This window comes from Eubalaena glacialis, chromosome 5, assembly GCF_028564815.1.
Source record: "Eubalaena glacialis isolate mEubGla1 chromosome 5, mEubGla1.1.hap2.+ XY, whole genome shotgun sequence".
NCBI lineage: Eukaryota > Metazoa > Chordata > Mammalia > Artiodactyla > Balaenidae > Eubalaena > Eubalaena glacialis.
The window spans coordinates 127,352,649-127,378,816 of NC_083720.1; the positions used below are offsets into that span (position 1 = coordinate 127,352,649).

General features: G+C 35.5%; 1 protein-coding gene across 4 annotated transcripts in view; it reads right to left on the reverse strand.

Moving 5' to 3' along the window:
• Positions 1 to 26,168, reverse strand: part of BANK1 (B cell scaffold protein with ankyrin repeats 1) — a 314,550-nt gene that overhangs the window by 221,815 nt on the left and 66,567 nt on the right. For all 4 annotated transcript variants that reach the window (XM_061191673.1, XM_061191672.1, XM_061191671.1 and 1 more), the window contains 2 exons: positions 9,254 to 9,408; positions 837 to 975 (listed from right to left, as the gene is read on the reverse strand). In XM_061191673.1, the coding sequence (XP_061047656.1) occupies positions 837 to 975; positions 9,254 to 9,408 (294 nt within the window). The remainder of the gene's footprint in view (positions 1 to 836; positions 976 to 9,253; positions 9,409 to 26,168) is intronic.

The window sequence follows — 26,168 nt, forward strand, 5'->3', positions numbered from 1 at the left end:
CAGGATGCATTTGATATACTCTTCAATTTTAAATATTTTTTACTACATTTCCAAATTTATAATAGGATTGAATATCTTTGTACTTTAAAATATTTTATGAAGTTCACATTTATAAAGTTAGGCAATTTTATTCTCTAATTATAAAGGACACCATAAATTCAAAAACCAAGTAGTCCTACATTTATATCAAAACATTCAGAAATTAATATATTAAATTTTGATTTTAGTACAGTTATCACAGCAAGTGTGTCTATTCCATCTGGAATTTTAAATCCAATGCAATTTATCATGCTGAAGCAAAGTTGGATAATAAAATGGTTAGGTTCATAATTTAAATAAGGAAGAGGGAATATATAGAAATGTATATAGAAATGGTACCATGATGATAAAATAGTGAAAAAGAACTATGCTTTCCAAAACAAAAATATACTAAAAAAATATACTTTTTTTGCATGGCAAAAAATTAAAGAAGAAAAAAGAAAATCATGAATGAAAAGCCAAAAGTCTGCTAATCCTGTTACAATAAAGAAAATAATTTTAGTTCCATATTTAATAGCTGACATATTAAAGTGCTCTCTGCTGACATAAAGTATGTGATGTTACTGGCTGTAATTTTACCACATGGTACACAAACTAATTTCTCATAATTTACACATTCGTGCTTTTGCGAATCCAGATTAATAATAACAGCCTTGAGTATGTGAAAGCTAAACACAGGAAACACCTGCAGAACAATATTAGTTTCTGTAGGGAAGTGAAACCATTTACCATAAATTTATTGAAAGAAACTCAGAATGATGTTTTATATTTATTAAAGCATTAAAAAAATTTCTTACCTAAAGCTTTCATACACCAGACTGTCTTATTCCAGAGGGCTGGCCGTGTTCTAATGCATTTACTATTTGACGTAAATTCAACCTCCACAGAATCACCAATTACTTCATCTCTCAAAATAATAAATATTTCACCAGGATTCTATAAGATGAAAAATATAACCCAATTAGGCATTTTTAAAAGTTTTCATTAACCAAAGAACCCAGTGCATTTATAAATGATAAAGGTCGCATAGGATAATTATATATCTCCATTGTGTCCGTAGTTTCAGCCATATTCAGAAATGAAATATATAAAGGGGATTCTCATAGCATTTTAAGTGTATCAACTTGATGTCTATTGAATACTCAGTTTTTTTTTTTTCCCAACACCAGATTTTGCAACTGAAAAGACAGTGAGGACAGAGCTGCTCCCTTTTCCTCTCACCTCATCCCTGTGTGTGAGGTTCTATCTGAGAGTGATGAGCACCAGTTCACAGACCTCCAAGGAATGTAATTCAGTCGCTAACCAAATCCTTTTTTTTCCAAATCCCTTTCCTTTACCTTTCCAGAACTTGGTGTATTTATCTATAAATGAGAGGACTGAACAGGTTTAGCTTTAAGACCTCTTATAATTTAATTATGATGAATTGTTTTAAATGTCTAATACAGTTGACCCTTGAACAACATAGGAGCACCGACCCTATGCACAGTGGAAAATCCATGTATAATTGATATTAGGCCCTCCGCAATTCAACCAACTACAGATCATGTTGTACTGGGGTATTTACTATTGAAAAAAATCCATGTTTAAGTGGACCCATGCAGTTCAAAACCCCTGTTCAAAACAAATACTGTATGCTAACACATATATATGGAATCTAAAAAAAAAAAAAAAATGGTTCTGAAGAACCTAGGGGCAGGACAGGAATAAAGACGCAGATGCAGATGTAGAGAATGGACTTGAGGACATGGGGAGGGGGAAGGGTAAACTGGGATGAAGTAAGAGAGTGGCATGGACTTGTATATACTGCCAAATGTAAAATAGATAGCTAGTGGGAAGCAGCCGCATAGCACAGGGAGATCAGCTCGGTGCTTTGTGACCACCTAGAGGGGTGGGATAGGGAGGGTGGGAGGGAGATGCAAGAGGGAGGAAATATGGGATATATGTATATGTATAGCTGATTCACTTTGTTATAAAGCAGAAACACACCATTGTAAAGCAATTATACTCCAATAAAGATGTTAAAAAAAAAAATCCATGTTTAAGTGGACCCATGCAGTTCAAAACCCCTGTTGTTCAAGGGTCAAGTGTAGTTTTAATCTTACCTAATAGAGGTTCTCTGGTTACTCTTTACGATGAGTATCAGTGAAGCCTATTGAGTTGACAAAGGTTATAAATCTAAAAATTTCAAGGTTTTATTAAGGTGGAAAAGCTAAATCTATATACATAAGATATAAAGAGTTATTGAAAACCTCTTTGAAAACAATCCAGAAAGAAAATTAAGGATAAGAAGATTAGAATTAATATAGAAAAAAACAAGGAATAAACATTTATTGAGCATCTATTTTATACTAGGAATTATACTTTTTATATAAAGCCATTTCCTTTAATCCTAACCAAAACAAATACACACATACATATACACACAAACATACACACATACCCCAAAACCAAAATGGAAGGCTATCATTTTTCTCTTTTACAAATAGGGTAACTAATACAGAGAGTTACATTCTGAAGATCAACCAGAACTATCTAAATTTAAAAGCTGTACTACTCTTTACATCTTGCTGTTTAACCCTTCAAAATAACTAAAATGAAATATATTTTTATGATTATCTCAGATATCACCTTTCAAAGGCTTTCTTCAAAGTCAAACTAAATTTCAGTCCTTCACAAACAGAAACCTCATTTACATGCTCTTATAAAATTCTGTTTACCCAAAAGTCATTAATTTCAAAGTTCTCTTATTAAATATTATCTCCCTAAGCATAAATCCCACCAATAAAACTTACATTTTTAAAGCCCTGAAAAAAAGAGTTTCTACAGATATGTTGATGTTAAAAAAATCATTTCAGCTGGTACACATCCACTTCAGGCATTTCTCCATCGGAGTCTAGCATGCTCCAATATTTGCCCACAGATTATTTTGAACTAAATTTCTCCACACCAAGTAAATTGCTCATCGAGAAAAGATCCCACAGTTCCACCTATTGCTCTGGCCTCACACACCCTACATGTCGGAAACACTTCTCTGTTTCTTTGCTTGTGCCTCCCCACGCACTGCTTCCTCTGAGTGCTGAGGTCAGGAATGGGAGTCCCTCCTGGCGCTCACATCTGCCACCTCCTCTTCACAGGACCTCACTGCCAGCGCAGTTCTTCAGTTCCTCCATCGCTCACATCTCGCTCCTTACTTCGAAGCTTTAATGACTTCCCACTTCACTTTGGCTCAGATCCCCAAGATCCTCGGCTTCAAACTTCTTCGGAGTTCTCTTCCCCGAGTACTTCTCTTCTTGTATAACTTTGACCTCTCGCTTTCCAAACTTACTGAGCCTCAGCATCCTCTCCCAGTGTTCATTCACCTAGAGAACTCATTCTCATTCACGAGGGCTCACACAGGCTGCTTCTTACGCATCAGATTCTCGCCCTAATAGAGGGCAGGACTCCACCTTTCAACCATTTCCAGAGAAGAGTTCTCAACAAAAGACAAGCATACAGACCACCCCCAAGGAGGCACTGACACCTCATTTGTACCCGGGACCAGCTTCGTGGGCATGTAACCTCTGCAGCTTCACAGGCCCTGCACCTGGAAGAGCGCTGCACTTGTCTTAATCTGCTGTTGCAGCTTGAAATGCTTAATAATTTGAACAGGGGTCCCTACCTTTTCATTTTGCACCGGGCCCTGCTAATTAGGTAGCTGTTCCTGTTTGTACATACGTTGGCATGCCCTTGAGTTCCTCCTCTCCCTCCATCTCCCCATATGTATCCTCTCCATCGAGGTCCAACTCAGGTTTCGCGCACAACTTCCGAAGGAATCATGAAACGTTTCGCACCTGTACTCCTCATTTGACCCTTTCTAAGCCATGCCCTCTGGTCTTAATACGCTTTTCATGCCTGTGTCTAGGCTTCCCAGATAGATTTTAAACATCCCGAAGGTATTTTTATTTTTTCATATCGTTGCGGCATCTTGTAAGAATTAGGTACATAAGAGATCATCTGTATATATTTTTCAATTCAGATAGAATACCTCTATAAAAATATGACATTTTTTACATTGAGCAAGCTCTACTCCTTATCCCCCTCAGGACTCACAGCTTCATCTGCTTCCTGCATCTCCATGCACGAAGGGGGCTTCGGAGGAGGGAAGGCCTGTACTCGTCCAGCCCTGTCCTTAATTATTATGGCCATTTTAATTAAAGATATAATTATTTGGGCACATTTAATTCAATGGAGGAAATATTAGGATACTCAAATGGTCATAAATTTAGTGCTATCAGTTATGAAGCTGTTATTTTGCTCTCAATCTTTCTGACTTCTCTGTTTATCCCTTATTTGGCTCTGACCATTCAGAAAGAGAAAGAGTTATAATAAATATCACTTCCAAACTCTACAGATTCGCTGCAATGGTCACAACCCTTGAGACCTCACCAAAAGGGCTGGAACTCTGTCTACAATACAACACAGGTAGTGGAGTTTCTAGACTGTCAGGATGGGTGTCTTTAGGCTTTAATGCATCATTAAGTACCGGTAACAAAGGATTTTGATCTTAGTGGATCATATCAGCTTACTATGACTTGCACACAGACAAATGGCTCTTTTCATATTCATAATTAATAGGCACTAGCTCTACAAGCACAGGTGCATGGGCCTCATTAAGCCAGCACTGTGCAAGTCCCTGCAGCTGACCCTGATCTGACCCGTGACAGCACAGCAAGGATTAGGTTATGGCAATGGTTCCAAATTTGGCTGCTAATTCTCACCTTCAGAATCACCTGGGAAGCTTTTAAAACTCCCAATCTCCAGGCCATAACTCAGACCATTTATATCTGAATCTCTGGGGGTAGGATTCAGACATTATTACATTTTAAAACCTCCCCTAGTAATCTCTATATGCTGCTTAGTTTGAGAACCACTTGGTTACAGGGAAAAAACATCTTTTGTCATCGTAAAACCTTATCTCGAAAGGGGTAATACTTCACAACACAGACATTTTAGGCATTGATACACACAATAATCTTTTGCTGTTTTAACTGTATTTTTCAATTAAATCACAGGACTTGACTTTAAGGTTGGCTACCAAGGACCAGTGTGTGACTTGGTGTCAGAAATAAGTGGGCAGTGCTGTTAGCTTCTGTGTATTGTTTTAAACTGTACTCAGTGCCAAGGAGTGAACAGGTAGGAGTTAATCTCTGAGGTTTTCGTAGTTTGCCTGTGGGCCCTTCTACAAGTCACACCCCTTTATATATTCTCAGAGTTTCTCTATATTCACTGGTTATATAATCTGTGGTCTATACAGATTTAGGTTTGGAGTCTCATATTATGGTTGCAGCCACAAAGCTAAACATCAGTGAAGGTCAAATAAAATGAAGGTCTTTATTAGGGAATATGCCATGTTCTAGGATTCAGATAGAAAAATGATTCAATGAAATTAATATAGATCCAAATGCTGATAAGGCCCCTTAAAAGGCCTTTTCTGGTTATGCTATAACTTTTAAGAACTAAATTTGCTCAAGAAATCAACAAGTGACCAGACTACTTTTAAAAGCATATTTCAGTCTTATCAGAACAGTAGCAGTGGGAGAATAACATAAATATAAAGAAATATCAGTTAATTATAGCAAAGGAAGTAAGAGGTTTGGGGTGGAGAAAAGCTGCGATTGCAGCAGATTCTATCGAAAGGAAGGGAGAATGACATATTGAAGTCCTGCCTACACAGATAAAACAAGATAGAAAAAATAAGCTCGCTCTTGACTACTCTTTAGGATGGTGCTACTGAAGAAGCAATAGAGAGGCCGTTCCTGACCTGTGACTGGGGCTCAGAGAAATCACAGGAGAGGCAAGAGGCATCTGGGAGCAAACCACAGTACTTCCGAGAGGGCCATTGAGGAAAACATTCATAGGCTCTCTCTTAAAGATTCAGGTCAAATCCATTAAAAAAAAAATCCAGTGACTGAATCACTTTTTAGAGATGATGCAGCTCTAACAAGTGATCATAGAACTGGCAGGACTGCAGACAAGCCTCTGAAGAAGAGCACTGCCTCCTTGATGCCATTACTAGGTGATTTGAAGGTGACCTATTATCCAGAGGCATGAATGTATTTCCTATCCTCTGGGGCAGGATTTCACCTTGGCAGTACTTACATTTTTGAACCAGAGAAGTCATTGCTGTGGGGACTGCCCTGTGTGCTGTAGGATGTCTAGTAGCATCCCTGGCTTCTACCCACCAGATGCCAGTAGCAGCCCCCCAGTTATGACAACAAATCTGACTGCAGACTTTGCCAAATATCCCTTTGGGAGAGACAGCCAAATCAGTCCCAGATAAGAACCACTGCTCTGAGGGAATCTGCCTGAGAAATTAATGAAATTAGGACTTTGGAGTAAATACACAGCAAAGGGAAAAGAAGCTAGCAAATAACAGACCAGGTCCAGTTCTGGTTTAGATGTTATTCCAATGGAAGAACGCCTCCCAGGTGGATTATTCATCAAGGACCAAAAACTGGATAAGATTCATTTGAACAATGGATGTGCTTATTATTAGCAGGCTTAGAATTCACTGATTTCATATCTCTCATGATCAATTACCCTATACAAGACAAAATCAGGAAGAATATGCTAGAAAAGCAAATATCCTGGCCCATACCAACCAAAAAAAAAAAAAAAAAAGGTTAAGACATACTAAAATAGAACAAATATTGCTAATCCTAGAAAAGAGGCAAAATTAAGCAGCAGAATTAAACTGTTAAAACTCATTTAGGTATTTCTTAAAAAGATAGGGAATAACTTACATAAATAGAACACTGGAGGCACATCTTCACTAGTGCATGAAAAAAAACTGTTGAAGAAAAAAAACTTTTTTCTGCTGTTTTTGAAGGGGCACAAAATTTCAAGGTCCAGGAAATCTGAAATCCATGGAAAGGAACAATGCTGGGAAAGATGACTCAGCAGAGGAATCAATACTGCCAGGCTCCTGGGGTCAAAAGCAACAGCAGCCTTACTTGCTGCCTCAGTTAAACTATCTACTTATGCTGCTTCTCCAGAGCAGAGGAGGGAACGGGGAGGGCACTTCTCCAGGAGCAGGTCCACAGACCCAAGCAGTTCTGCAGCAAGAGGCAACAGGTGAGATTAAAACTAATTCTCTGGTCATCAGAGAGAATGAAGACGATGCCATTAGATTGAACCAGTCAACTCAGCCCTGGCATGCTGGAAACATAAAACCATAAGGGGAAATTCATAGATTTTGAAGATACTGGGTAGGAAAGAGGCACATCTCAAATATGACCTGGTGACTGGCAAGGATAGTCTTGTAAATTTCTAGATTTTTATACGATGGCAGGGAAGTCTCAAATTATCACTTCCAGAGAAAGGAGGCCGTATCCTTAAGTGGACTCTACTTACCCAGTAATTCAAAGACTTCTCAGAAATGTTCAAAGGTTGTGCTTTCAGACAATTGGCATAGACTGAACGTTATCCTGGCAAACCTGAAACATGATTTTCACTCATTTGGATACAAATAATCTTTCCTGTGGTGCTTGGAAATTGGGACTTGGATTCAGACTATACTAAGATCTAGGTTCTGAGAATACAAGGTTTTGACTGGGATGACTATTTTTGGTCCAGGGATTTGTTTATTTCAATTTTTTAATGTGTAGGTCTGATGCTAAAATAATCTTATATGACCTTTCAACTCTTAGGACTGTTTAAAAACTGGGGTACCCAAGAGAGATTTGGAATTGAAATAACTTAACTTCAGAGGGTCTGCAAGAATTGTATCCATGTCAGTAAAAGCCCACAGTTCTGTTACTGAAAGAACCCTCATCCTACTCAGCCATCTGAGTGAGCTATCTCTGCTTGGAGGGCAGTGGGGTTTAATTTTTGGATTTTGATTTCTCTGCAATTTAATAATGGAAAGATTTTATATTGTTCAAATTTTACTCCTGCAGATATTTTTGAAAGCAGCTATTTAGACTCATTGCATAATTCCTGGTGAGCTATTTTTAGTTCCAGAGGGTTTTTCTTTTTTTTTTTTTTGCTTTTTTTGCTTTGACTTTACCTACTTGAGAGCAGTTCTGATTCCCATTTTATAGTCTCTTCTATTTATTTCTGTCTCTTCCATTATTTCTGACTCAATAGGAGCCACTGGTTCTGATTGTTTGGCCTGATCTCCCTTCCTCAAGTAGGTTGTAATCGTTCTTTGCCTGATCCTCTATCTCAGTTCCCTCAAACCTGTACAGTTTCAGTTCCTGGGGTCTTTAAGAGAGTGTCAAAGAAGTTTTTGTTCCTCTGGAACTGATAACATAATAAAACGGTGATTCTCCTGCTTGGGGATGGGGTCTGGGGGTGAGGGAATTAAGCTTTCCCAAACTGCACAGAACGTTCTGCTTCTCCCAGGGCTGCTGGTACCATCAGGATCAGGGGATTCTCTCCCAAAATATGCCTCCCAGTAAGCAGACAAGTGCAGCTCCTGTCACATTAACCTACTGGCGTCCACCTGAAGGACCCTCTCATGCGACTCTCAAGGTCGTCCTGTATCTTTTGCTCTTCCTGCTCAAGCACACCATAGACATTGAGGACCAGCATCTTTTTATTGTCTGGAGATTACGTAGCCCAAGTTTTGGTCAAGCTCTAGCAGTAGGCTTATTATAGTGGTTCAGTCCAATGAAGACTTAGAAGGAAGAAATGTTGGCAACATGTGTTCATACAGTCACCTCCTGAGAAATCCACTCCCTCTAACATAACATTATACTTTTATTCCCCAAAGGACCAGCTCTTCTAGCTCTATGATAGTCCCACTTCATAATGTAGGCCTTTGATATATGTTTTATAATTTAAAAATCAGTGGTCATAAAAAATAAGTATTTTCAAATTCTATTCAAGAATGTATTTCCTTTTATGAAAATAAAATCCTTGATCTGGTTAATATGAATCCAACTTTCTTTTAAATAGCTTGATATATATAGCAATTGTAAATCTGTAACACGTCAAGTAACATTTAATAAAATGATGCTTTCATATATGTTTTAATACTTTATTATTCAACAAATATGTATCAAATGCCTACTAACTACCAGATATTGTTCTGGGTTCTGAGGACATGGCCATGAACAGAGTAGACAAAAATGCCTCTGTGTTGTAGCTTCTAGTGTTAGTTACATTCTAGTGAAATGCAGTATCCATTAAGATAATGCAGTCACTTAAATAACAAGGTGTCTTTACTGACCTCACATGGAATCTCAGCGGGAAGCACCACTGCCTGTGATATGGTGCTTCTTGAAGCTTCTGATAATTCTTCAACTTCCTTTCTCTCACTTATTTGCCCAGAATGTTCCACTCTTAGGTCTGTTGGAATAATGACCTCAAGGTAGTCCTCAGAACCTAGAGGAAAGTTCATGAATGCAGATTACAATATAGCTAAGGCCGTATTATTTCCTCCATTGTTATAAAAACTAATTGCTAAACAGTTGATTTATTTATAATTGCTAAACAATTAATATGTGGGACAACCAAACTGAGTTTAAGACAGCTAAAGTAAATGAACCAATGTTAATAATTAAAATAATGCTTCATAATTTAACTAGTATTATAACCTTAAGCTACTAAACTAAATCAAATACATAATAATATTTTCATCCACTAGTTAAGTATTTTCCCCCAAAAAATCCAACCACCATTTAATATTGTCTCTTAATATTAAAACAATAAATCTGAAAAACATGAAACTATTTCTTTTCAATGCCTATAATTAAGAAAATTTATTCATTTTAAATCAGAACAATTATTTACCCTTCACATATATTTCTAATTTTAAAAACAAAAAGCATAACTAGGAGACAATCACTAAATAAACTCATATTTCTATGAAACACTAGTTTAATATTGAAATATTAGTGTTCATCAAAGTGTTAATGTGTTCTGTGAAAAAAGTGTCCTAAATTAAATAAGTTGGGTTTCTTTATGGCAGTATTACTAAGAACACTAAAATATTCTCATGTGAATTTTGAATCTCAAAGAAGGGAAAAGAGTATTTGATTTTTAAAACATTTAACATTTATTAACTTAGCATCGTCTCAATCATTAAGACACTTTTCTCTATTGAAGAAGAGTTGTGTTAAGAGAGATGGATAATACTTTTATTACTCAATGTTTCAAAGCCCAGAGCATTTTATTAGGGCACAGAACCAATATGACTGGAACCAAGGCTCTCACCACTAGAGACTCTCACAACTGTCATCTTAGGCCAACCTCAAATGTATCTCTCAAATCCTCAAAGAAGGGAATTGGAGAAAAGGAAAGCAGCTCCTGACAGCTAGATACTGGCCTGATACTGTGTGAAGGCCTTGGTGTTGCTAGGAGGTGGCTTCCTGTTCTCCTACCGAACGTCAACAATTTTGCAGAACGTCACCATCGGACAAGGCCACCTGTCACCATGATGGATCAAGTCAGAGATCAGACCACTTTGTAATCATGTCCGAATCCAGGCAAAAACATGAATACTGTCCAAACCACAAAACAACCAAACATCCTGAATCCTGGCTCCTGTGAGTGATGGTGCTTCTTTACCAGTTCCTGTCTCAGCCTCTTTTCATTTCTCTCGCCTTCCAGGTAGGGTAACCAGCTCCTCCCAGTTTGCTTGGGATATTTTTGGTTTGGGCACTGAAAACGCTGTGTCCCAGAAACCCCCTCAGTTTCAAGTATACTGGTATAGCTGGTTACCCTGCTTCTCAATAAGTCGTTAATACACAAAACCATAAAATTACATGTGCTTTTTGACAGCAAGCAAACTATAGCAAAGCCCTGCTTCCATGAACCCTTCCTCAAATCATTTAATGCAACCCTAAATCCTACAATAAGTCTTTTCTTAATACAGTCTTCCTGAGGTGTCCCATGATTCTCCATGGTGGCCTTCTCTTCATTGCAACTAGCAAAAAAAATAGTTCAAGGACAGGTGTGTCCTAGTGGTCTTTGGCAAAAGGGAATTGACAGGATAAAAAGGAAGAAGAGTCAAGGCAATATAGATGAAGTTGGCTAGAATTCTGGTTTCATTGCATCCAGAAAGTGAAGTCAGCCAGTTTCATATAGGTAATTCTATCAGAAAAGCAGAGTAACAAAAGTAATGTCCTCTGGAGAGGGGCTGTCTCCATGCCACATCTAAGAAGGAGAGAGTTTTGTTTTGGGTTTTTTTTTTTTTTTTTTCTGTCTTATGAAAGTTACAGAATAAAAGTACAAAAGCACCTGGGATTTCCAGATTCTCCCAGTACTAGTCTTGCTTGAAATGAAATGAAGAACAGCCTTTATTTCTCTAACAATTTTAAACACTTCCATAAGCAGCCTCATTCTCTCTCTCTCTCTCATACACACACACACACACACACACACACACACACCCCAAATTAGTGAAAGGTTGTATAGAACTGGCTCAATCACTTTGTGAACTGATGAAAGAACAAGGAAACTGATTTCATTTTATATATCTTAAAAGGTGTAAGTTGTTCCACTGCAGCAGTATCTAGGATGTTTTCTGCTAATTCATCTGTGGTATTAGGTTAAGAAGAGCTGTTTTCTTTACCCTGAGGACATAATCATGGATGTACAAAAGATTTACCTCTATGAATGTTCGCAGAAGCACTGTTTATAATGCAGAAAACTGGGAGCAGTTTAAGCAATAAGGGACCAGATAAAAAATGTGTAATGTGATAAAAGATACTGTCACTAATTAAAATTCCATCAAAGAATATTTAACAACAAGGAACAAGTTTATGATATAAATGAAAAAAAATCAAGTTACAAAATTGTCAATTTTGTAGGTTCCTATTTTAGTAAAATTAAAAGTATAGGACTTCCTGCAGGTTCCATATTTAAGGAGCTTTGGAAGTTGCCACTCCAACCTAACAAAAAAAAATTGAACAGACTAAAAAATCAATAACTTTTCTTTGATTCTTAAGAGAGGCGTGGACACAGCACAAACTGCTGCCCCCAAGGCTGGAGAGACAGGCAGGTGGAGAGAGAGTCTCAGCTTACAGAGCAGAGACTCAGGAGTGGAAACGGCCCCAGCAGCCAGTGCCAGGGTAGAGAAACCGGAACTGTAATTGACAAATTGCTGGACACTCAATGAGGACAAGTCTGAGAGTTAAAAACTCCAGGGGAATTCAGCCAAAAGGTGGGGGGAACACATTATTTTGAAATTTACCTCTAGGAGCTTGACAAGATTCCCACAGCAAATACTGGGGAACATGCCCTCCTGCTTCAGTGGAACCGGAAACATCTTTAAATACTCCAGGACATGCTGTTCTTAACAATCAGGGGATTCTCTCCCAAAATATGCCACCCAGTAAGCAGACAAGTGCAGTTCCTGTCACATTAACCTACTCGCATCCACCTGAAGGACCCTCTCATGCAACTCTCAAGGTCGTCCTGTATCTTTTGCTCTTCCTGCTCAAGCACACCATAGACATTGAGGACCAGCATCTTTATTGTCTGGAGATTTCTGCCCTGGGCGGAAACTAGTTAATCAGAGCCAAATCTACTGGGGTATTACCACATTCTAATTCACCAGAGGAAGAGAAATACCCAACTGCAGCCCACTGGAATAATCCTCTCTCACCTAAAGGGGAGAAAAAAAACTGAGAAACTCTTGTGAGGTTCACAGTCCAGAGGCATAGGCTCACTAAAGGACTGAAACCTAATCAGAGAACTCTAGAAAGCCTCCTCTCCGCCAACACCTCACCACCGCATTACTAAAGGCCTATTTACAGCAGTTCTTTTTATAGAGTATATTATGTCTAGTTATCAAGAAAAATTACAAGGCATACCAAAAGGTAGAAAATACAATTTGAAGAGACCAGGGAAAGCACTAGAATCAGACATGGCAGGGATGTTGGAATTATCAGACTGGGAATTTAAAACAACTCTGATTAGAATGCTAAGGGCTATAATGTGGCATGGACATATATACACTACCAAATGTAAAATAGATAGCTAGTGGGAAGCAGCCGCATAGCACAGGGAGATCAGCTCAGTGCTTTGTGTCCACCTAGAGGGGTGGGATAGGGAGGGTGGGAGGGAGATGCAAGAGGGAGGAGATATGGGGATATATGTTTATGTATAGCTGATTCACTTTGTTATACAGCAGAAACTAACACACCATTGTAAAGCAATTATACTCCAATAAAGATGTTTAAAAAAAAAATTAGACAGAATGCGAGAACAGATAGGCAATGTAAGCACAGATATGGAAATCCTAAGAAGAGCCATAAAAAAGTGCTAGAGATTAAAAACACTGTAACAGGAACAGAGAATGTCTTTGGTGGATTTATTAGTAAAGACTGGACATGACTGAGGAAAGAATCTCTGAGCTAGAGGATATATCAATAGAATCCTTGAAAACTGAAGAGCAAAGAGAACAAAGACTAAAGAAAAAAAATTGACAGAATATCCAAGGACTGTGGGACAACTACGAAAAGTGTAACATATGCATAATGGGAATACCAGAAGTAGAAGAAAGTGAGAAAGGAACAGAAGAAATATTTCAAAAAATAGTGACTGAGAATTTCCCCAAATTAATGTCAGACACTAAATCACAGATCCAGGAAGTTCAGAGAACACCAACTAGGAAAATCCCCCCCAAAATGGGATATACCTAGGGATATCATCTTCAAACTGCAGAAAATCAAAAATAAACAAAATTTGAGAAAAAGCTAGAGGAAAAAAATCCTTACCTATAGAGGAACAAAGATAACAATTATATCTGACTTATCCTCAGAAACCATGCAAGCAAGAGAGTGGAGTGAAATACTTAAAAGTGTAAGAGAAATAAACCAACCACCCAGAATTCTCTACCCTGTGAAATTATCTTTTAAAGCTGAAGGAAAAATAGAGATTTTCTCAGACAAACAAATATTGAGATAATTTATTATCAGTGGACCTGCCTGAAAGAAAAAAGAAGTTCTTTAGTGAGAAGAAAAATAATATAGATCAGAAATTCAGATCTGCATAATGAAGGGAGAGCATAGAAGAAGGAATAACTGAAGGTAAAATAAATATTTTTCTCATTTGTGATTGATCTAGAAGATAACAGTTTGTTCAAGATAATAATAGCAACAATATATTCAATAATGTATGCTTGTGTACATATCTTATACAAATATTTACATATATATGCTTGTGTATGTTTATATATAAATAAAATAAATGAAAACAATGATATAAAGTATAGAAAGGAAGAATTAGGTTCATTTTATTATTATAAGGTAATAATACTACCTATGAAGTGACACAGTGTTACTTGAAAGTAGACTTGCGTTAGTTGTAAATGCGTATTGCAAACTCTAGGATAAACCCTAAAAAAAATTTATTTTTTTAAGTATAACCAATATGCTAAAAAAGTAGAAAGATGGAATCATATAAAATGCTCAATTAAAATCACAAATGGCAGAAAAAGAGTAGAAGACAAAAATAGGAATAAAGAACAAGTGGAACAAAACAGAAAACAGTAATGAATATGGTAGATATTCATCCAACTATATCAGTAATCATTTTGAATGTCAAGGTCTAAATGCACCAATTAAAAAACAGAGATTATCACAGTGGATCAAAAAACAAGACCTACCTCTATGTTGTTTACAAGAAACCCACTTTAAATATAGAAACATATAATGATTAAAAGTAAATGGATGGAAAAATACACCATGCTAATACTAAACAAAGGAAAGCAACAGTAGCTATATTAATTTCAGACAAAGCAGACTTTAAAGTAAGAAAAGTTATCAGGGATAAAGAAGGACATTACATAATGATAAAGGGGTCAATTCTCCAAGAAGACATGACAATTCTTAATGTGCGTACACCTAGCAACAGAGTGTGAAACTATGCAATGCAAAAACTAATAGAACTTCAAAAAGAAATAGATGAATCCACTATTACAGTTAGAAACCTCAACACCTCTGTCTCAGAAATGGACAGAAACAGCAGGCAGAAAATCAGTAAGGACGTAATTGAACTCAACAACACCATTAATAAACTGCATATAATTGACATTTATAGACTACTTCATCCAACAGAAACAGAATATACATTTTTTTGCAAGCTCACATGGAACATTCACTAAGATAGAACTCATTCTGAGCCATAAAACATACCTTAACAAATTTAAAAGAATAGAAATTGAACAATGTCTGCTCTCAGACCACAATAAAATTAAACTAGAAATCAAAACAGAAAGATAACTGAGAAATCCCCAAATATGTGGAGATTAAACAACATACTTCTAAATAATACATGGGTCAAAGAAGAAATCTCAAAAGAAATTAAAAAAATATTTTGAACTGAATGAAAATAAAAATATAACAGCAAAATGTGTGAGACGCAGCAAAAGCAGTGCTTAGAGGGAAATTGTTACCATCGAATGCACGTATTAGAAAAGAAGTAAGATCTAAAACCAAATTTAAGTTTCCATCTTAGGTAACTAAAAATGAAGAGCCAATTAAATTCAAAGTAAGCAGAAGAAAAGAAATAAGAATTAGAACAGAAATCAATGAAATTGAAAATTGGAGAAAAAAGAAAAAAACAATGAAACCAAAAGTTGGTTCTCCGAAATGATCAGTAAAATTCATAAGCCTCTAGCCAAGCTAATAGAAGAGGGAGAGAGAGAGAGGGAGACAGAGAGCAAGAGAGCATGTGAACAAGCAGAAGACACAAATTAATAACATGAGAAATGAAAGAGGGGGGCATCACTCTAGATCTCTAGATCCCATGGATGTTAAATGGATAATAAAGGAATACTATGAACAAGCCAATGCCACAAATTTGATAACCTAAATAAAATGGACCAATTCCTTGAAAGACACAATCTGCCAAAACTCACACAGGAAGAAATAGACAATATGAACAGGCCTAAAGCCTATTTCTATAAAAGATTGAATCAAGAATTAATAACCTTCCAAAATAGAAAGCACCAGGCCCAGACGGGTTCACTGGTGAATTATACCAAACATTTAAGGAAGAAATTATACCAATTCTCTATAATCTCTTTCAGAGGATAGAAGCAGAGGGAATATTTCCTAACTCATTCTATGAGGCCAGCATTACCCTAATACCAAATCCAGACAAAGACATTACAAGAAAACTACAGAACAATATCACTCATAAAAATAGATGCAAAAATCCTCACAAAATATTAGCAAATCAAAGCCAAAAAAGAATAAAAACAATAATATCATCATATCAATAGATGCAGAAAAAGCATTTGACAAAATCCAACACAAAGTCATAATAAAAACTCTTAGTAAACTAGGAGTAAAGGGGAATTTTCTCAGCTTGACAAACACTATCTACCAAAACCCTTCAGCTAACATCATTCTTAATGTGAAAAACTTAAAGCTTTCCCACTAGGATCATGTTCAAGGCGAGGATGTAACTCTCACCATCCCTTTTCATTATCATACTGGAAGTCCTTATTAATGCAATTAAGGCAAGAAAAAGAAAAGTTACACATACTGGGAAGGAAGAAATAAACCTGACTTTGTTGGGATGACGTGATTGTCTAGTAAATCCAAAGGCATCAATAAAGAAATTCCTGGAAGCGACTATAGCTAAATTGCAGGATATAAGGTGAATATACAAAAGGCAACTGCTTTCCTATATACTAACAATAAATACATGGAATTGGAAATTAAAAATGGAATACCATTTACAATAGTACCTCCTCAAAATGAAATACTTAGGTATAAATCTAACAAAATATGTACAATATCTAGATAATGAAAACCACAAAACTCTGATAAACAAAATCAAATAAGAATGAAATAAATGGAAAGATATTCTATGTTCATGGATAGAAAAACTCAATAGTGTCAAGAAGTCTGTTCTTCCCAACTTGATCTATAGATTCAATGCAATCACAATCAAAATCTCAGCAAGTTACTTTACAGATATGGACAAACTGATTCTAAAGTTTATATTGAGAGGTAAGAGACCCAGAGTAGGCAGCTTAATATTGAAGGTGAAGAACTAAGTTGGAGGACTGACACTACCCTACTTTAATACCTACTATAAAGCTGCAGTAATCAAGACAGTGACGTCTTGGCAAAAGAATAATCAAATAGGTCAATGGAAGAGAGTAAGAGCCAAGAAATAGAATCACATAAACATAGTTAATTAATCTTTGACCAAGGAGCAAAAACAATACAATGGGGCAAAAACAGTCTCTTCAACAAATGGTGATGGAACAACTAAACATTCACATGCAAAAAATGCGTCTAGATAGCTTACAACCACCACAAAACCTTACAACCATCACAAAAATTAACTGAAAATGGATCATAGTCCTAAATGTATAATACGAAACTATAAAACTCCTAGAAGATAATGTAAGGGAAAAACATAGATGACCTTGGGTATGATGATACATTTTTAGACACAACACCAAAGTCATGATCCATGAAAGAAATAATTGATAAGCTGGACTTCATTAAAATCAAAAACTTATGTATGCAAAAGACAATATCTAGAGAATTAGAAGATAAGCCATAGATTGGGAGAAAATATTTGCAAAAGACACTTTTAGTAAAGGACTGTTTTCCAAAATTTATAAAGAACTCAAACTCAACAATAAGAAAATGACCAAATCAATTTAAAAATCAGCCAAAGTTCTTAACAAATACCTCACCAAAGAAGATATACAGGTAGCAAATAGGCATATGAAGAGACGCTCCACATTGTATGTTATCAGGGAAATGCAAATTAAAACAACAATGAAATAGTACTACACACCTATCAGAATGGCCAAAATCTGGAACACTGACAATACTGAATGTTACCAAGGATGTGGAGCAACAAGAACTCTCATCAATTACTGGTGGAAATACAAATGGTACAGCTATTTTGGAAGACAGTTTGGTGGTTTCTGACAAAACTAAACATACTCTTAACATTCAATCCAACAAATGCACTCCTTGGTATTTATCCAAATGAGCTGAAAACTTATGTCCACACAAGAATCTACACATAGATATTTAGAGCAGCTTTATTCATAATTAATAAAAACTTGGGAGCAATCAAGATGTCTTTCAGCAGGTGAATGAACAAACTGTGGTACATCTATACAATGAAATATTATTCAGCACTAAAATGCAATATGATATTAAACAATGAAAAGACATGGAAAAAACTTAAATGCATATTACTAAGTGAAAGAAGCCAATCTGAAAAGGCTACACATTGTATGATTCCAACTATATGACATTCTGGAAAAGGCAAAACTGTAGAGACAGTGAAAAGATCTGGTGTTGCTGGGGTCTGGGGTGGAAGGGGGATGGATGAAAAGGCAGAGCACAGATAATTTGGGGGGCAGTGAAAATACTCTGTATGATACCATTAATGATGGGTACATGTCATTATACATTTGTCCAAACCCATAGATTATACAATAGCAAGAGTGTACCCTAAGGTAAACTATGGACTTTGGGGGATTATGACGTGTCAAAGTAGGTTTATCCTTAAACGGTAAAAAAATAATGTACCATTGTGATGAGTGATGTTGATAGTTGGGGTGGCTACACATACTGTTGGGGGCGGGAGGGAGGGAGTGTACGGGAAATCTCTGTTATCTCCCTCTCAGTTTTGTTGTTAACCTAAAACTGCTCTAAAATACAGTCTTTTAAAAAGTATACATATACAGAACTATGCGGTAGAAATTCAAGACACATTACTGAATGCATAAGAACAGACTAGCTATATAAACCCAAAATAGCAAGAGTGGTTATTTCTGGCTGGTGGAGTTAGGAGTAATTTTATTATATCTATATGTATTACTAATAATATCAGTTATTATTAATATATAATATACATAATATTTATGCTGGTTTTCTATAATGAAAATATATTTGTTTTACAGATTGAACTATATACATTTCTCAAATAGAGGAATGAATTGATCAAGTTTACAGACTGAGCACATGTGTCTTTACCCCTCCTCTACAACATGCAAATGAAATTACAGAAAAGATTATTTTCTTTATGTATCATGATGTAAAAATTGTTAGGAAGCACTGCCCTGCAGATAATATGTGAAATAAACCAGCTTATCACAAATCACCTCATGTTCAGGTGATCTAAGCAATCTCCAAAAATATCACCCGGAATAAAGGTGTCTCTCCTCTTGTAAAATAAATATAATGTTAGGGGAAAAAATCATAGATATCCTAAGGCAAGATAATTTTGTGTAATTTTCTTAGCAACCAATCAAATTACATTGTAAGCTGAGTAAAATAATAAAATAGTTAAGCATTAGAAAATAAATTTTCCTTTATGAATTAAGTTGCAAAATCTGTTATATATTTAATTTTTAAAGCATGCCATATGCTTTTCAAAATCAAAACTTTTTAATACTGTTTTTTCAAAAAAATATAATTTTAGTGTAGATTTTTTTATACTTTGTTTTTATTTGTTTTTCAATTGATTGAATCCTCATTTGGCATGAGGACAGGTTTTCTGATAATTAACAAAACTAGGTGAAGACTGCAAAAAGGTAGAATCTTTTATTGCTATCACACTTGAACTGCTTTCATTATAGTGATTTGATGAAAAAAGAAGTTATTCCTCAATGCCCAATGACCCTTCAAACCTATCAATAGTTAAGAGACAAAGCAGGTTTCAGCTTTCATCATAAATGAATTGGAAACAGAGAAAGAGAGATAGACAAACAATAATCTAGAAGATACATGTCTCCTGCTAAAAAAGAAACTTCCTGTCTTCTCATGCAACCTTGGAAAAAGTACTGTGCACTCTAAGCTTCAATCTCCTCAATTATTTAATGGGGTAAATATGACTTCCTTGTTGGATTGTTTTGATTACATTTAATAATATGTATAATGTGTCAGGCCTAGGACAGGCACTCAATATTAGTTTCCTTCTCTTTTCTAATTTCTGATATCAAATTGAATAAAAGCAATGGTTTTTTTATTTTCAAAAGATCATAAATCCATCTTTCTCAGTTTGTATAGCCAACTATGATTCAGAAAGGACTGCAACATACCCCTGGAATTTCAACACTGAACATCTTTGTTTTTGTCAAATTTATAATTTAGTAAATGATTCTATAATCACAATGTAGCTGATTTTATTAAGTATGCTTAAGGCAGTACAGATTCTAGCATGCTTTCCTGGACTTTTAATGTCATACCAAAGACTACAGCACTCTGCACCACTCAGGTAAGTTAAACAGGTATTTCTCCAAGAGGCGAAGAAAACAAATAAACTGTACAAAAAGATGTAATTTTTACCAACCGTTTAGTCTAGTCCTCAACTTTCTTAAACAACATTTGTTGTCTGTGGTACATTATAAGGGGCACAAAATAAGGAATATTTCATTTAAGCCTACGTCCAAAGAAAAATAATAATGGTCATAATAAAACTTCTTACCTAACAAATATATATAAAAATGAACATACTCAATATAGCCAAGCAAATGTTGGTTTCCAATAATAAGATAAATCCTCTTTGTTTGAAACACCCACATTCACCCTGGCACTGTAACTGCACAAACTCTACCAGCTAAAGTTCTCTCAAACGTTAGCATCAATGTATATTTATATTTTACTCTTGGTACTTTAGTCTTTTAATTTTAGTTCATAACATGCAGGAATAGTTCCAAGGCAGAGTATATGTAAGGAGATGCTGTTTTTGGTGGCCTGTGTGTTCCATTTTTACCTGCATTTCCATTTCCATTCTGTTTATTATATTTTCTCCTTTTTCCTACCCTTTCCCCTTCTATTCCATCACCCATTACCCACTCTTTAAGCTACCTTTTCCTACCAACCTCTTAGTCAAACTTGCTACACAGAAATGGTACTATATCTTGCAACTCAAGTTGTCTTCAGACCAGCAGCTTACTAGAAATGCATACTCTTAGCCACCACACTAGACCCACTGAATCAGAATCTGCTTTTTAAAAGGATCCCAAGTGATTTGAATGCATGCTGAAGTTTGAGAAACAGTATGCAGTAACAATGTGTACCTTGATGTGATTAACTTTCCATAACATTATCACAGCATAAGCCATTAACTGAAATCATATCATGTAAATATTTATCTGTTTCCTTGTTTCTTGTCCATCCATCTAGAATGCAAATTTTTGAGGTCAAGTAATTAGTTCTTTTTTCCCCCTCTATCTCTGATGCATACAACAGGGCTTTTAACATAGTAGATACTCAATATATATGTGAGTACACATAATAATATGTTGTGTATTCATATACATCTCAGATGTAAATGTTTGTTGCCTGACTTAATGATTGAATAAATCCATACCTAGCTTCTTGTTTTTTGGCGGCGGGAGGAGTGGCTTGTATCTGAAGGACAGAAATTTGTTCTATCTACCACAGTCTTTGCCTGACTGTCCTAAGGAAGTACATCTGTACTTCAATCAGTATAACCCTAAAGACAGAACAAAGAACAAAGCTAGAGAAAATCACCAAAGCTTAGAAAGCAGGAAGCTTGCCTCTTGCTCTCCTACACATTTTCATTGTTTACTTTTTCTGAGAGTTGCTAAGGCAATATTAGCATTACCTATGCTGTTGACAGTTATTTCCTTCAACTGCATACACAAAGCACTTAGATGAAAGAATTGAAATGTCACTTAATGAAACAAACCTTAATTACGTCCTCTCTAAAGAAGTTCAAGATGTATCGATGATAATCACTTTCAACAGATTATCCAGAATGAAATAAAATCAATATCTATTGAATAAAATTGCAAACAAAAACTGACCATCAGACTTTTGATTATTCCTTTAATGAAAGACACTAAAGTTTTGAATCCATTCTGGCTGCTGTATTTTTAAAGTCTAGGCTACAAGCAAAAATTTGTTATGAATTGATCATTCCAAGTTTGAGTGCTAAATTATTCATGGGACCTATAATTCAGGAGTAGGGAAATGACTTTTTGTGGTCTTATAAAATATTCCATTGAAATACCTAGAGCATGATAATGTACACTCAAGCCAGCTAAATTCAGCAATTTACAAGTCTCTTTTCGTGAATCTTTTCTTACAATTAAGAAAAAGCAGAGATTAATCTGAATAGAGATTCATGAAATGTATGGTTTGAGCAGTGTTCCAGATGAATGAGACAATTTTTGTTATAATGTTAGCTGAATAAAAAAGCATATATATGTACATATGTGTAGATATATGCACATATATATGTATCATACATATACATAAGTCATATGTATCTATAAATATACTGGTATATATGTATATATATAATATGGGATAAAAAAACTACTATTATTTTAACAGTGATTATTTCTGAGAGGTAGGAATAAAAGTCATTTTCAACATTTTTTCTTCATTTTTTATAATATAAACTAAACTTTTAACAACCCATAAATATTACTTTTCCAATCAATCAGACAAAAATGAACATCAACAAAAAAATTATTCATCATTTTCAGTGGGACAGTAGCAATTCCATTTTTCATAATCAAATTTATGTATTTATACATAAGTAATAAATATTCATTATAATTTAGAACACACACATAAAGAAAAAGAAGAAAATAAAATCACCTATAATATTATTTCCTAGAGATAACCCTAGCTAACTTTTTGACATATACCTTATAGTCTTTGTTTGAAGAATACAAATGCATATTTTTGAAAAAAACTAAAATGGGATAATCTTACATGTATTTATACTATTAGGTGCAATAATAATGCTTTATATTCTAATGGCTCTTTGCAATCAAGATTTTCAGATACACTGTATTTTACTTTGAATACGCACTTAAAATTATAATCCCTTTTCAAAGCTGGATTACTGAATTTCTGTCAACCATTTAAAATCATTTGCAGATAGTTTTAACATTCTGTGAGTCATTTCTATTCCTCCCCCATAAATTGCTTAGGCAAACAGAATCTTCTATTCCTCTTCTAATGTGTTTCAAAGCTGTGAAGACAATACATTACTTTTTATCAAACAAGGTTAAAAAAATTAAATGTAGATACAGTTAACCAATGAATAACGTAGTAGAACCCTAAGTAGTAAATTCAACAGCAAAATCTTAAATTTTGCAAAGTAAATGATGAGGAATTTCTGGTTCTTGGATAGAAAATAAAATTTCAATATTGTTTAGAAAATGAATGGATTTTATTTTCCTCCTAAGAAGCTTTAATTTAATTAGGGAGACATTACTTTCTTTGTGTATATAAAGCTCCATTACCTAGCTAAGAACATTGACACCAACACCACAGGTTGGTTGTTAGATAAAGACCACTGTGAGGGTCAGGCATTCAGGTTGGCCTTCTCAGAAGTGGGCTTTAAATGTAAAATGGTGAAGAGGAGAGAGAGAGAGCATTCTAGTCATTGGAAACAATGCTCAATCAGTCTTTTCTTCAATCCCCATGAGACTGAGGAATTGACTATCTGGTTCATTGTTGAACACATGATAGGTGCTCAAAAATTATTTGTAAAATGAATGAATTAATATATTTCAATTGGAGATGCTTGAAGGAAATGTGATTAGGGGAAGTGGATTAACAGTGGCAAAGTGACAACCTCTCTTTGTAAAGAAACTGTAATTGTCTTCCCTTTAAGACTCAGGGAACCATCCATATTGATGACAATTTTAAAGTTTCTGTTTTTGGTGTTGCCCTCAGTACAGGTACTTAGACGTGGCTACAGATCCTAGCGTTTCAGGAGAATTCAGAGTGGTAAGTACAGGGAAGCAAGAACAAGGCATATGCGTCTATTCTAATCTCCTCAACGGCTCAGTGGAGAAGGGCATCAGCTAATGGAGTAGCTAGACTTGGTGAATGACTCAATGGCTGAAAGGAAAGGAGGGAAGATACTAGAAGGATGAGAGCAGGACCCCAGAATGCCTAATGAGAGACCTCTGCCCTTGGAAAGAATAAGAAAAAGGGGCTTCATATTTGAATTACCTAAATTTAAATAACAATAGGATAGCTTTTCAACTCCTGTGAATGAATAATTTAATTAAATAATAAAAGCATGAAAGACTACCCTTCACCTCAAATCCCTTGCCCTTGCCACTGGACTTGAGTTTCTGTTCAATCCTCAGTGAGTGACTACATTATTTTAACAAGTGGATCTGACTCCTGACCTTTCCACTCCCAATGTAGCCAAGTCAGTCACAAGTTACCATCAGGAAGCTGGAAAGTTTTTAGTGATGATGTCTTCTAGTTTAGCAAATGAAAAGGGATGCTATAATCAATTCATTGGCTAAAAGGAAAAGAATTTCAAATACAGATTTGTTCTGAAATGAATACCCATGATTTTATTAACAAACTTCCTCGGGAATATGAATTAATAACAGCTAAAACTACTGAACATTTACTAAGTGCTAAGTACTGTTGTTGGTGCTTTGCATACATTAACACACAATTAATGTGTTCTAATGTCTAAGATTCCATGAGGTAGGTGCTAATATTATCCTCATTTTATAGATTAATTCATTTATTCTTTGAATAGATATTTATGAAGCACCAACTAAGTACCAGATGATATACAGGGAGCTGAGGTGAGCCTTCCTTCCAAGCACTTGCAAGCTAAAGGGGTGGAGGCAAAAAATACAGGTATAAAATATGGAGTGTAGCAATGCTGGCAAGTGCTGGGAAGGTAATTAAAGCCAGGAAGGCTGGTAGGGAGTTCAGGGAGATAGGGAGGGAGGTGATGTTTTAAATGAGGAAAATAAGGCTCTGAGCAATAAATGAAGTCTTCCAAGGCCACACAGCTAGTTATTGCTGAAGTCAAAGAGGAATAGCTAGTTAGACTTCCAAGACCCATAATCACTACACTATATTGTTTCGCCACCCACAGTTAAATCCCTGCATATGACAGTCAGTTTAGCACGGGAATGATCTGATAGAATCAAAGACACACAATTTTCAGAGCTGTTAAAAACAACATATGGCCCAAAACTCCAGTGAAAATGTCTAAGGCATTAATTCCTATGATAGTGTAAGATTATACTCCATTTGACATTAAATTGATGTTCTAGTAAGGATCCTTAATTTACATAGAAAGGGCAATTTATATGTGAGTGTATATGTTTACCAGTCTTGTTGCTCGCTGAACTATCTCCCAAGAATGTTTTATATTACAAAGAATTCCCAGGGGTTGTTTGTATGTTGTTGGATTGACTCTCACTGCAAGAGAAAATGACTCTTTTTATAGTGCCAAACATGTGGAATCATTATCAGTAGGTAATGATGATTCTTCTCCAAATTGGATTTGAAGGAGCAGATACAGTTCTGATTTTTTTTTCCTTCAAGTATCTTCAAATTCTTTACAATCATCTAGAGTAGAACATGAACTTTGACAGCAGACTTTCTTCGGTATGTTTTTTTTTAAAAATGTCCACCAGCGTTTTACATATTTTAAATAGTAATCGGCATCTTAAACTGATATCCAAGACTATTTCCATAAAATACCAAGGACTCTGTACGTGAGGATTTTATTTTAATTTCCAAATTAAATAAAATGTAAATAATTTTAGTATGTATTATAGTTTTTAGTGTCATATTTTCATGTGACTAGACAAAATGACTTTGAAATTGCCTGCTTCCATATAAAAGCAACCTTTTAAAGGATACTTTCATTTTCTTTCACTCTCTCAGAAATAGTGTATATAAGCATAACTTTTTTTCAACTTGAATAAGAATTATAGAAACTGAGTCTGTACACCTTTGGGGCCAAAGTAGGTTTGGGGTTTTTTTTTTCCCTTTTACTCAGTGAGATCTACTAATATGAGAGGACTCTGCAGTTAAGCCTAGGAAAGTTTGCCTTGGGGCTCGCCTTATTGATAGATAAGACCCTAAAAGAAGCTTTATGGGTTGGGGTAAAAATAAGAGGTAATATGTATTGAGTTCAGATTAAGTCTCAAGTGCCCTAGGTAGAGATTTCTACACATAATCGCATTTAATCCTCACAATTGTCCTAAAATGCATACGATTATTTTCTCATTTCACTGATAAAGAAATGGAGTTTTTAAAAAGTTAAATAAATTGCCATAGGTCACAGAGCTGGACTCAAATCCAGGAGTATGCAACTCCAAACCCTGCGCTCTTGCCACAGAGGTATACTTTTCACTGAAGGTAAAAGACCTTTGGCTGGTCCAC